The following is a 13,651-nucleotide window of genomic DNA, read 5'->3' on the forward strand; positions in this document are numbered from 1 at the left end:
ATTATGTTACATTAGAAAAAACAATAGGAACGAAACAGTTACTTAACAGATTATAAAAAGGAAAGTCTAAAATATTTGGTTAGCATAATAATATTTTCTAAATCACATAGTTGCAAGAAGAAAACAGTCTACAAATTGAGAGGAAATTTTAGGACAAGATCACTTTATAAAAGATGATGTAAAACAAACTGCATGGAGCTAATCTGGATCCCTCTCTTTAAGCTTTGGAGAAACATTAATATACATGTTTTGGCCTCCAAAGTCTCTCACCTCTCAAGTTCTCTGTCCTGCAAGATTCAGGTAAGACAATACTGACCACAAAATCTCCCTGGCCAAGTCTTGGTGTGGCCCTAAAACAGGTAGTATATTTCTCTTTGATGTTAATACAGAAACTTAATCTTTTTTACTGTTTAATTCACATTACAAGGCAATTCTACATATCAGAGACTGGTAACAGGGTACGCTAGGAGTAATCTTTATTTGGTTTCTGGTCTGCTTTATAATAAAATTCCTCTTTTTTTGGCTGTGTTGCAGGTCTGTGGGAGATTAGTTCCCCGACCAAGGACTGAATCAGCACCCTCAGTAGATCAAAGTGTAGAGTTCTAACTACTGGGCGACAAGAGAATCCCCTCAAATAAAATCTCTTGTACAGTTTTGACAACGAATTTTAGATAATTAGTGTTTAGTTACCTCACATCTTCACCTTCCTCTAAAATAGACAAACAGATAGTACATTTTTCCTCTGTGTCTTCCTCAGTCCCTTCTTCCCCATCTTGTTTGCAGTGCAGTTTCCTCTGTGAGAACCAATCAGTTGTTACCTTGTTAGTAGAGATGACATTATTGAACAACTGAGTAAAGTTTGTGTTTATTTTAAAAACAAAACAAAACAAAACCATACATTCACCCACAATATATTTCCCAGATAAAACTGCCATGAATTAAAGGATGAATTAAGTGACTATTATCAACGAAGTGTTCTCTTAAGACCCTTAAATAATCAGCATCAAAATTAAAAGTAACAGAAATTCATTAGTCTGAAATCTATCATTTCTAACCCACAATCAGGATCATATATACTATTTTGTCCCATCATGAGGCACAGCCAGATAAACTTCGTTTCATTAATAAATGTTTCAGATAATGTTCAAAAATGAACGTCAGTTACAGTATTTAGCTTAAACAGTTGAGAGGACTTACATTTAATGGTAATACCCCATTAATACTCTTAGGAAAAGAGTGAAAAATACAATAAACAGTCATTTTCACACTTCATTAGTCTCTATAGTATATAACAGTTTGTTGAAAGAAATTTATTTAACATGCCTACTCCACATCTTCTAGATGTAACACTACATAAGGAATATAAGGGTAGAATATAAGAAATGTAGGTCAATTAAGTTCCTATCCAAACAACTGACTAGCTAAATTATGGTGCCACTATAGGATGGAGTTCTGTGTGAGCTATTAATAAGAATGCGGGTCATCTGTAGGTGCTGATATAGGATAAAAAGAAAATGGACAAAAACTGTATGTATATTATCCCCTTTGAGTTATTTTTAAAAGTGGAAGAAAAAATATATACATATGCACATTATTAAAAATGCGTGGAAGATTACCTAAGAAAATTTTAAGCATGATTTTTCTTCTGGGAAGGAAAACTAGGATCATTAGAGTAACATACTTCAATTTACAGTTTTAGATTTTTTAACCATATGCAATATATTGTTTTAATAATAAAAAAATATAGTTGATAGACTCCACAAACTTGAAAACAGTCCATGATATTAAATGTTATGTATTTCAACAATAATGTAAATGTTTCATAGAATAAATGCTTACCTTTTTGTATTTATGTGGATATGTACATCTTTCAATTGTCCCCTGGGATGCTCCACGATTAACATTTCCTAATCTTTCTTCTAAATGAATAAGTTCCTGAAGAAGAATAACTAGTATTAAAAGCCAGTATGATTATTCCTTGAACAGCACAGTCAGTATTGTAAAAGCAATAAAGTACCATATTTATAAACATGCAATGTAAATAGAGTATTCAAAAACCCATATATGGTAAGGCAAATGGCTGTCTGTAATTATTTCTCAGCTAACTGAAGTGGTATGGCAAAGTTATCTTTGTAGACTAGAGCAACGTATTACCACATGATCCTATATAAGTCAGTAAGCATGTATGCATCTAGAAGATGAAGTCACTGCAGTAAAATAGGGAAACAAGTCAAACAATAGTTCTTGACTCCAACTTCCAAACTGACATGAAGAAACAAAACATTAATCATATTTAAATGATCTGTTCTTCCAGAAAATTCAGATATTTAGCAAAAAACTGAATTACTTAGGTTTCTTTTTCTATAGCAAAGCTTCTCTAAAAACTAAGCTTAGTCAAAAAGCATTAGGCATTGATTATAGTAGAAAAATATTTTAAAAACCTAAATGTTTTTCTAGAAGAATGGTTAAATTATATTCATCCACCCAGGAGAATATCAGAACTATCAAAAACAATGTACTAGTCAAAAAACTTATAGTACTTATTTCCCAGATATATTGCAAAGAGTAAATTTATACAAAAAATGTTATCACTAAATTCTAATGTATTACAAGCATCACACGGGTTCAGTAAAGCATATAAGTCTAGTGCATTTAAAAATTTTCTTAACTTCTTATTTTGTATTGGGGTAGAGCCAATTAACAATGTTGTGATAGTTTCTAGTGAACAGCAAAGGGACTTGGCAACACATACACGTATCCATTCTCCCTCAAACTCCCCTCCCATCCAAGCTGCCACAAACATTGAGCACAGTTCCACATACTGCATTTATTTAAAAAAAAAAAAAAAAAAGCATTAAGGTTTTTCTTGCACATTTAACGGTATGGTTCTTTATCTGATATTTATATTTATTTAATAAATTTCTACATTCTTCTATTATTAGATATTTTCAATTACTCTTCTTCAATATTCGGGTAATTTCTGATGCTGATTAATATTACTTATAAATCTTTCTATAACAATCCTTAGAAGCAATATAGATGTGTTACTGCCTTTTGATCCCCAGTCACTGCAGCAATGCTATAGTTATAACTATTAATATTACATATACTCTCTTTTTGCATTACAGATACTGTGGCAAATATCATTAATGCTATTACATACCTCAAAATTGCCCCTGAAAGGACCTCTGAATGATGTTCCATCCAAGCCTGATGAAATGTAACGAATGTGAGGATAGCCTGCCATGTCAGGAACCTATTTGAAGAGAACAGGTAAGCTAAATGAATTAAGAACAGGCTCAAGTTTTACTGCTACCATCGAATAATTCAGATACTCAATTTTCTCCATCTAGCTTCTCAAAAAAATCAACTTCAGGAAGAATACATAACTCCAAAAAAGGCATTCCGTTAACAGGTTCCTCTTCAAAAATGATCTCGTTTATAATAACTTTTAAATTATCATCAGAAGGAAAAAAATAGAAACAGCAGTTCCATGAGATAACAGATTCTCTTCTACTTGATTTATTTTGCACAAAGAATCCTAAGTAGAGAATACTCAAACTTAAGAATGATGTTCTTAGTAGCCTAAACATACAAAGAGTAAAATTTTTATAAGATCTGGTCAATTTCAGAGAGCTTTATTGTACAGTATTAAGAAACAGAAATGCATAAAGTTTTCTAACAAAACTTAATTTCAGGATAAAAGTTTTATTTCCCTTTCTCTAACCCCCAAATAGCCAAAGGTACCTTTGGCTGCTCTTTTGGTTTGGTTCTATTAGTGAAGTTTTAACAGTTTTTAATTTTTTGTTAGCTAAGGTCAGTCTTCACAATCTTATTTGTGAGCTCACCTACTTGACAGAATTTGTTTGTAACTCCAAAATAAATAGCTGTGCTCTCACAAGTCATTCACAGACCTGCACAGAGCAGCAAAAAAATCTGAGCTGCCCAATACGTTCTCCCAGTTGAGGAAGAACAAGACCCTGCCCATTCGTTTCAGTTCTTACACTTTATAAACAAGTGTCTTTTTTGCAATGTATTAAGTGCAATGTTTTTCACATTTTTGTACTTTTTATAGGTCATTTTGTTGTTTAAACTGATCCCCAAACATAATGCTTAATTGTTAGCTAGTGTTCCTAAGTGCAAGAAGGCTGTGATGTGCCTTATGGAGAAAATATGTGCACATAAGCTTCGTTCAGGCATGAATTATGGTGTCATGAGCTTGGCCATATGCTCAATGTCAATGAATCAACAGTATATATCAAATAAGTTGTCTCTAAACAGAAAAATACATTAAAACAAGGTTATGCATTGGTTGTTGGGACTGGAGGCTTGCAATAACCTAGGGCTATATTCACCCTGGGAATAATGGTTCAATAATGGTTCACTTCACAATAACTCTATAGTACATTAACTACCATGAATAACAAGAGCTGACCGTAGTGTTAGGAAGGGGATATTCTGAGACCATTCTTGCATTTTTATAAACAAATCTCCATACTTATTTGGCTTCCACTAAATCATAATACACTTCTAGCATGTTTTACAACTTTAAAAGACAGTTCACACATGGAAAAGAATTTAAAATAAGCAATAATTTCTACGCTTTAAGTAGCCTATTATTTAAGTATCTGCAACTTTCCTTATAATCAAGATCAATAGTATCCAGCTCTAAGCAGATAACCTATCTTCCTACACATCTCCAAGAGAAATGAAAAAATCAGAAAGGAACTTCTGCCTTCCAAATTACTTAAAGCTGCACTTCTCCTGTAACCCTCCATAGCCTTCTTTCTCTAACTTTTAGGGATAAGCTTCCTCTTTCTCTTACCCAAAGGTAAGCTCTATCATTTGCTCCCCTCTTCTCTTGTTTCCCCAACCTGGACCATCCCTAACTGCTACCCACCCTTTTCCTGGATATCGTCAAACAAGTCCTCCCTAATGTTACCCTGTTTTGTCTTAAACCTAAAATTACCTTCATGTTTCTCCAAACCCAGGTTCTCTAATCCTAATAGTGAGAGACTGTTAGTCACTTAGTCGTGTCCGACTCTTTGCCACCCCATGGACTAGAGCCCTCCAGGCTCCTCTATTCACGGAACTCTTCAGGCAAAAATACTGGAGTGGGTAGCCATTCCTTTCTCTAGGGGATTGTACCTACCCAGGGATCAAACCTAGGTCTCCTGCATTGCAGGCAGATTCTTTACCATCTGAGCCATCAAGCAATAATCAATCCTGGACCAAATGCCAATGCTATTTCCCACTTTCCCTTCACAGCCAAGTTTATTAGGCAAGTAGTTTATATTCAGTTCCCACATATTTTAACTTTCCCTACCTTACTGTGATCTAAGAGGCACCCCAACCTCCATCCCTCATCATTACTGAAATCACTTCGACAAAAGCTGCCAAAAACCACTCTAATGCCAAATGCATTCAACATTTTTCAAACTTTACTTTTTTGTGATGAAACACTACTGACCATGTTATTTTGACATTATTCTAACTTTGTTTCTCCTCAACTACCCTAGCCAATTCTTGGAATTATTTGTTTGAAGCACAGTTGTTGTTGTTGTTTAGTTGCTAAGCTGTGTCTGACTCTTTTGTGACCACATGGACTGTAGCCCGCCAGGTTCCTCGCACCACTGAGCCACCCAGGAGGCCCTGAAATACAGTATTATCATTTAAATACAGTATTATTATTTGCCAAGGTTCTTTCAATCTCTCATCAGTCTGCACATTTTTCTTAGAAATCTAATCCTCTTCCATGGATCATGTAATATGACAGACAAGTGACACATGTAATATTTTATATTGACAGATCACAACCTATCTTTAACTCAAAGACCAGTTTATTCTTTGGAGATTCAGACCATAAACCCAACTTCCTACTGGACAGTCCACCCTGACACACATGTATCTCAGATTCAATATGTCCAAAATCTAACTCACCTAACCCCTTCCCTAAATCCTCATCTAATATTCTCCAAACTAGTGAACGGCAGCGCCATACACCTAACAACCAAAGCTAGATATCTGGGAATCATCTTAAATATTACTCAAACAGAGTCCATCATTTTTAGGTCAACTGCCACTGCCCTTGTTCAAGCATTCATCAACTTTCATCTCTTCTACTATGTGTCCTTCCTTCCACCATGAAACCTATTTTCCACACAACTGAAGAGATGGTCTATTTAGGTACAATCTGATTAAATCATTCTACAACATAAACATGATCAAGACATCCCTCTTTCAATGGAGTCTAATTTCTAGTTTCCTGGCAGGGCATGTATTTCATTGCTGAGTGACCCTCACCCCTAAGATCTAGAAACAGCAACTAGGATTTTCCTGGCTTATGCTATCTGAAAGCTCTTTACATGATGTAGCCACTTTAAGAGCACCATTCTCTATTCCAAAGCTTGCTTAGAAGTTGCATGTGTAGTAAAGTGTCTTGGAAACCTTCTCTGTAATACTTCTACCCCTACAAAACTACTCACTTCTCTGTACTATGCAATATGTATTATGTGAAAAGCAAACTCAATTTTTGCTGAATTTGCTCTTTAGAACTCAAACTGGTGTCAACAAAATCTGAATATGTTCAAATCAGTTACAATTAGTACAGTTTTTCTACTGATCAGAAAATAAAGTATGAATGCATTAGAACAGACCCATTAGCATTTATGATGATAAAGCACATGTCCCACTAAAAGTGGATAAAGATTGTCATGTCGATATAAAAGGAAAAAAATGTCATTTTTTACATCAAGAAGAGTATATGTAACACTGCAAATACAAACACATATTTTACTGCATCTAATATCTTCTTATAGCACAATTTCAATCTAATAATAATAATTCTAATCCTCTACTGAAACACCTATTAACAACTAATACATTAAAAATATTTCCAAAAAATAATTTAGAAAAGGAAGAACAGTTTTTGAAGGCAACTATGTTAGAATTTTGAAATCTTCCTATTTTACCATTAAAGGTAGAGCTCCTAACTGCAAGTGATGAAGCCGAGGTGGTGCATGGTAATGGGCCAAGTGAGGATGCAACGCTCCAGGTGTGTAAGTAGCTGCAGTTACTCCAGCTTCAATTCCCAGTTCCCTGACAAAAGAGAACAGTTTAAATGTTAGACATCCTTACAGTGTCTATTATCAATAGAAATGCAGGAGTATGTTTACATTTTTTAATGTCACCTGAAGATTCTTATCTTACTTAGCTGAGAAAAAAAGATAAGTTAGCCCCAAAGATATAACTAATAATTTCAAGTTCATTTTAGAAACTAAAATTCAAAGGTTCAATTTTGTGACCATGAGGAGCAAGGCATTTGTATCCAGGTACTTCTATCCTTACAAAGGAAGGACATACAATGAGTGTCCCTAAGTTTCCTTCCAATCTAAAAGTCTGATTTTTCATGAGAAGCAAATACAATTGAGTTTACTTTTTTGGTTTATATGAATGTTGCTCCCAGGTCTTTTGTTTGTTGGATAGTGCCTCTGGATTGTTGGCATCAAGGATAATTCGAAGAGTAAACACTTCTATACCTTATAAAGCAAGGGTAAACAAAATTTTAGAAAGTAAAACTGGTAAATATCAAATCTTCAATTATTTATTCTCATTTTATATTTTGTCTGAAAAGTGATTGTGGATCAAGATCTCAATAACTACCTACAGACAACAGATTCAGAAAGAAAATTAAAGCAAATTTGCCTCCATTTCTCTAGGAAACAACTCAAGCCTGGAGGATCCAGGCTTGATTTCCCTTGTCAATAGCAGGGGTTAAGGGAGGTACAGCAAACATGAGTAAAAAGGTGGGGGTGCTGGATAAAGAAGTTATGAAAAATTTAGGGGTTTTACTTTGATGGTAGATCTCTGAGAAACAACAACAACAAAAAAGCTCTACTCCAGTTTGACAGGGTTCCCTGCCCTACAACTCAAGCTGCAACTCTTTCCTCCCCAAGTCTCTTATGACTCACCCAGAGACAGTGAGTCACAGCTAAACTGGAATTCAGTTTCTCTGTATTATCCTTAAAAAAAATTTTGTATATCTAGCTATTTGCAGTGCTAGGTCTTACTTGTAACACTCAGGATCTTCAATCTTGTTGTGACATGTGGGATATTTACTTGCAGAATGCGAACTCTTAATTGTAGTATGTGAGATCTAGTTCCTTGACCAGGGATTGAACCCAGACTCCCTGCATTGGAAGTCCAGTCTCAGCCACTGGACCACCAGGTAAGTCCCCACGTTACCCTTACCCTACAAAGTATCTCTTCCAACCTTTTCTACCACAAGAAACTGATCACAGCTCTGAAATAAACAAGATACTGACCAGGCAGATCTCTCCGGAGCCTGTCGAGGATGTGAGGACATAGTCTGAGGCACATGAATATGATGCCCGTGACCATAATTTGGGTGCATCCTATGTGGATGGGGTGGGGGGCGTTCATGTGCCCGCCTGGAAACACAGAACACAAAAAGACCACTGGAAATAATTGAATAATTGGTTATTTCTTAATGTAGAAAGAAACAATCTAGTATTAATATTATAAACATCTATAGATTAGCCTTGAAATTAACTCTGTAATAAATTATAAAAATGCAATATAAAATAACCTAATGATTAGCAATAAATCAAGAAACCATAGCCCCACAAATTCTCACTACTCATTTATTTCAATGTCTCCAATCCAAATATCATCCAAGGGAAAAAACAGTATCTTTATAATCTTTATATAGCAGATATTTTAAAAAGGATAACAGGAACTAAATGAAAATAAAATTTTAAAAATTAATACTCCAGCATATGCTACGGACACAAGGAAGTTGTTTTAAGAAATGGAAACTATCTTGCTTCATCTTTTTGCTGTAATAATATTCATCCATTTTAATGGATAAAATTTCTAAGAGAAAAAAAAACTTCTAAGGAAAAAAATTTAACCTGTGTATTTTCTTCAAACACATGCAAATACATGTCAACACATCTGGGAAACTGGTATTACTTCTATTCACACTCTTTATTCATCAGTCCAGCTTACTGTATTTTCTCTTTCTAAAGTCTGTCAAATTTACAAATACAAATGGTCACAAAGTTCTAAACGAATGGCACTTGAGCAAAAACATTTCTAGGGATTCATTTCTATAGTCTAATTCTTATTTTCTACTAGTTTCAAACACATATACAGATTTTTCATGTTTAACCTTAATGATTCAGAACAAGCAATTTTCTAGATACTGGAAGATAGAAATATTAATTAGCAACTTTCTATATAAAGGGTCACTATATTAAAATGACAGAAATAGTCACAGATTCTAAATATAACCTTAAATTATATAACTAAAGAAAGAAGTTACACAAGTGCCAGATCATTGATTAAATCAAGAATCTGCAAACATTCTGTAAGGGCCGAATACTTAATATTGCTTGCTCTCTAGGTCACATGGTTTCTGTTGTAACCACTCAACTTGTGGTTTTTGTAGTGTAAAAGAAGCTACAGACAATATATAGATGAACCAGTGTAGCCATTTTCCTGCATAACTTTAATAGGCAGGCAGAATAAGACCAACAAAGTACACTGCCCCAAATTAGAACATCAGGTCCTGAGTTTTCCAAAGAAAACATAAAGTTCTTTTTGTTTTTATAGTCTTTTCACATGAAATAACCTGATATAAAATTTTTATGTCGGCACCTACAACTCAGGATAAGACCTTCTGGTTAGTAAAAAATTAATTTCCTAGTGAACTGAGGATTAAATATAGCTATATCACTTCTGAAGACTTTACAGTCTTAAAAACCAATGGAAAAAAAGAATAAAGGGTGATTATCTTTTTAAAAACATAAAACATACGTTGGATGCTGCATCATTCTCCTTCTTTGAACTTCCATCCTCTGCATCATTTCATGAGGATGCAGTCTTTGTGCTGGAGGTGCTGTGGCTGGAATATGATGTGAAATTGGCTGGTGTGTGGGAGGAAGATGCTGAGGGATTGGTGCAGCTGTACTGGCTAAGTGAGTTGGAGGTGGGGGTGCCACGGGGTGAGATGTTGCATGAGACGATATTTGAGAATGGAAAGCATGAACTGGATGAGGAATAACATAATCCACTTGAGGCGGAGGCTGAGTCTGAGGAGGAGGGTTTCCATGAGAGTGGGGGCAGGCAGAGGTTTGATGATGAAGTGGTCTTGTCAAAGAAGCATCTGTAAGAAAAGCACAAGCACCACAAGGTTAAACATATATTGCCATAATACATTTGTGTTATACTTTACAAACATATTAGTGTATTTTTATTTTATAAATTCTTTATCAATGCTTGAGTCTGCTTAGTCTTGTTTGGCAACCTGCTTTCTTCTTTGAGTAATCATAGGTATCTTCTCAAGTCAATATATATAGCTTTACTTCATTCACAGCATTTCATTACAGGAAGGCACCTAAATTTATTGATCGCCGTTGATAAAAACTGGAAGCCATTATCAAATCGCCATTGATAAAAACTGGAAGCAAACCAAAGCTGCAAAAACATCTCTGTGTATAATTCCTCTTGTGCTCTCTTTCATACATGCATGTACACGAGTGTCTGAACACAAAGGCACACACTCATACACACCACTCACAGAAAGTTTCTATAGCATAAATTCCTATAAGCAGTTCTGAGTCTGAAAGAATAATTTAAATTCAGATTATTGTTGTTGATCATGTCCGACTCTTTGTTACTCTATGGACTGCAGCACGCTAGGCTTCCTTGTCCTTCACTATCTCCCAGAGTTTGCTGAAACTCATGTCCACTGAGTCGATGATGCCATTCAACCATTTCATCCTCTGTTGCACCCTTCTCCTCTTGCCCTCAATCTTTTCCAGCATCAGGGTCTTTTTCAGTGAGTTGGCTCTTCGCATCAGGTGGCCAAAATATTGGAGCTTTAGCTTCAGCATCAGTTCTTCAATAATATTCAGGGTTGATTTCCTTTAGGATTGACTGGTTTGATATCCTTGCTGTTCAAGGGGCTGTCAGAGTCTTCTCCAACATCACAGTTCAAAAGCATCAATTCTTCAGTGCTCAACCTTCTTTATGGTTCAACTCTCATATCCATACATGACTACTGGAAAAAACAGCTTTGATTATATTGACCTTTGTTGGCAAAGTGATGTCTCTGCTTTTTAATATGCTGTCTAGGTTTGTCATAGCTATTACTATGCTATACTATTACAGGTGCTTTAAGTTCCGTGGCTGCAGTCACCATCCACAGCAACTTTGGAGCCCAAGGAAATAAAGTCTGTCACTGTTTCCATTTTTTCCCCCACCTATTTCCATGAAGTGATGTGACCAGATACCATGATCTTAGTTTTCTGAATGCTGAGTTTCAAGCCAGCTTTTTCACTCTCCTCCTTCACCTCCATCAAGAGGCTCTTTAGTTCCTCTTTGCTTTCTACCATTAGGGTGGTATCACCTGCATATCTGAGGTTATCGATATTTCTCTCAGCAATCTTGATTCTAGCTTGTGCTTCATCCAGCCCAGCATTTTGCATGATGTACTCTGCATATAAGTTAAATAAGCAGGGTGACAATATACAGCTTTGATGTATCTCCTTCCCAATTGTGAACCAGTCAGTTGTTCCCTGTAAGGTTCTAACTGTTGCTTCTTGACCTACATACAGGTTTCTCAGGTGGCAGGTAAGGTGGTCTGGTATTCCCATCTCTTTAAGAACTTTTCACAGTTTGTTGTGATCCACACAGTCACTTTAGTGTAGTCAATGAAGCAGAAGTAGACGTTTTTCTGGAATTCCCTTGCTTTTTCTAGGATCCAGTGGATGCTGGCAATTTGATCTAAATTCAGATACTAGTTGACAAAACACCTTTCCCAAAAGTTTACCATAATTAATTACCATCAACAGTACATGAGAGTTCCTGACTGTCACATATTTTACATGCTAATCAGAAAAAAATTTTGTATTCATGAATCAATTATATTTCTTCCCAGAATTATCTATTCACATTGTTAGCTTATAATTCACCTTTTTCTTGATTTATAAGTATTCCTTGTCATAAGGTAGTATAAACATTTTTCCAAATTGTCTCCTGGTAATTTTACTCTGTCATAAGCATTTTGCTTTTGTAAAATCAAAAGTATAAATTATGTATTCATAAACACATAAATCATGTTCTCCTTAATCATGAATGGTTATACAGCACTATAGAGAGGACAGCATCCTGCAAGTCCGGCACGCCTGTAACATGTTATTAGTCCTAGGCACGCCTGTAACATGTATTTTCACCACTGCACTTCTCTCCCTGCCCCATGCTATTTTTCTTGTGCTACATTAAGGAGAGGGCATATTTGCTAGCTACTTGCCATGAAAATCAGCCTTTATTAAGATGGTTTCACCCATTTCTTCGATCTGAATCTTTACGTTGCAAAATGACTGTTGAAAGGTCCCTTAAGGGAATACTTTTCTCTCTTACTCTTAAGAGATGAGCATCAGTTTGAGGTCTAAAAATAAGTTTGTCTCCTCCTTGGATTTCAGCCCTAATTTCATTTCACTTGTAAGATTTTCTTGGTAGTCTGGTATGGAGCCATAGCATTTCCCTAGTTTCTTACAGAAAGATTACCTTCAATTTTTAATTGCTTTAATTCGTGCAGCAGGGGTGAAAGTTAGGTAACCACAGACTCATTCAGCCATACGTCAAAGGAAAACTTGTTAACATATATTTAAAGGAAACTTTCACTGAGCTCAATTTAAATTGTAAGACATATTTTTAAACTAATTTTCTAAAAGTTGTATTTTCAAATCAATGTTTTACTCTAAGAAGTCACAAAGCTCAGTACTTCTTAGTCATCAAAAAAGAAGTTACTAAATTCTCTAACTGTTAACTATTCTTCCTCAAATTTAGAGCATTTTTCCCAGTTTCACAGCAAGGTTTTCTAACTATATAATTATTATACAAGAAATAATATTCACAAATACCACAAAATGCTAAAGTTTTGCTTTGGAATTAATCAATTTATTTAACTCTTCATCAATCATTTTTCAACTTTACTAAGGTATAATTAACAATTAAAACAATATATCTAAAGTGTATAATATGATAATTTGACACATTATACCATGTGAAATGATTACCACAATCAGTTTAATTAACATATACATCACCTCACACAGTTGCCAATTTTTGTGTGTGGTTAAAACTTCAGCCATCATTATGATGCAGTGTTTATCTAAACAAAATAATCACTAATCATTGTATAAAGGTGATATATTCTGCATTCCCACAGACCATTTCCCTTCTTCTCTGTATTATGTGTTCCTACCAGTAAAAATAAACAGACAAACAAAAAGTGTTCTTGATATTGTTTCTTAAAAGTTTAGCATGTCACTTTAACCCAGCAATCTCAGTCCTAGGAAGTTACCCTACAGACTAGTAGAAAACTACAAATAATTTAAATGTTCATCAATTGAGGACTAATTCAATATACAATGGAATATTATGAGGATATTAAAAACAATGAGCTAGAATTTTATGTACTACAAAAATCTGAGATGTATTGTTAAATTTTTTAAAAATAAAAAATGAAAGGCAAATACTATGTTTGATATGATCCCATTTTTTTAAAAAAGGAGAGATATGTCATAATAAGAGATGTGTCATAATAACACATGCAGAGAAA

General features: G+C 34.8%; 1 protein-coding gene across 10 annotated transcripts in view; it reads right to left on the minus strand.

The window, feature by feature from the left end:
• RNF111 (ring finger protein 111) overlaps positions 1-13,651 on the minus strand; it is an 82,740-nt gene that overhangs the window by 2,725 nt on the left and 66,364 nt on the right. For 5 of the 10 annotated variants that reach the window (XM_043471820.1, XM_043471824.1, XM_043471822.1 and 2 more), the window contains exons 8-13: positions 9,841-10,189; positions 8,325-8,477; positions 6,972-7,098; positions 3,164-3,256; positions 1,840-1,935; positions 691-818 (exon numbers count right to left, since the gene is read on the minus strand). In XM_043471820.1, the coding sequence (XP_043327755.1) occupies positions 691-818; positions 1,840-1,935; positions 3,164-3,256; positions 6,972-7,098; positions 8,325-8,477; positions 9,841-10,189 (946 nt within the window). The remainder of the gene's footprint in view (positions 1-690; positions 819-1,839; positions 1,936-3,163; positions 3,257-6,971; positions 7,099-8,324; positions 8,478-9,840; positions 10,190-13,651) is intronic. The other 5 variants (XM_043471829.1, XM_043471828.1, XM_043471826.1 and 2 more) reach the window with 3 other exon arrangements.

This window comes from Cervus canadensis, chromosome 6 (assembly GCF_019320065.1).
Source record: "Cervus canadensis isolate Bull #8, Minnesota chromosome 6, ASM1932006v1, whole genome shotgun sequence".
Taxonomy (NCBI): domain Eukaryota; kingdom Metazoa; phylum Chordata; class Mammalia; order Artiodactyla; family Cervidae; genus Cervus; species Cervus canadensis.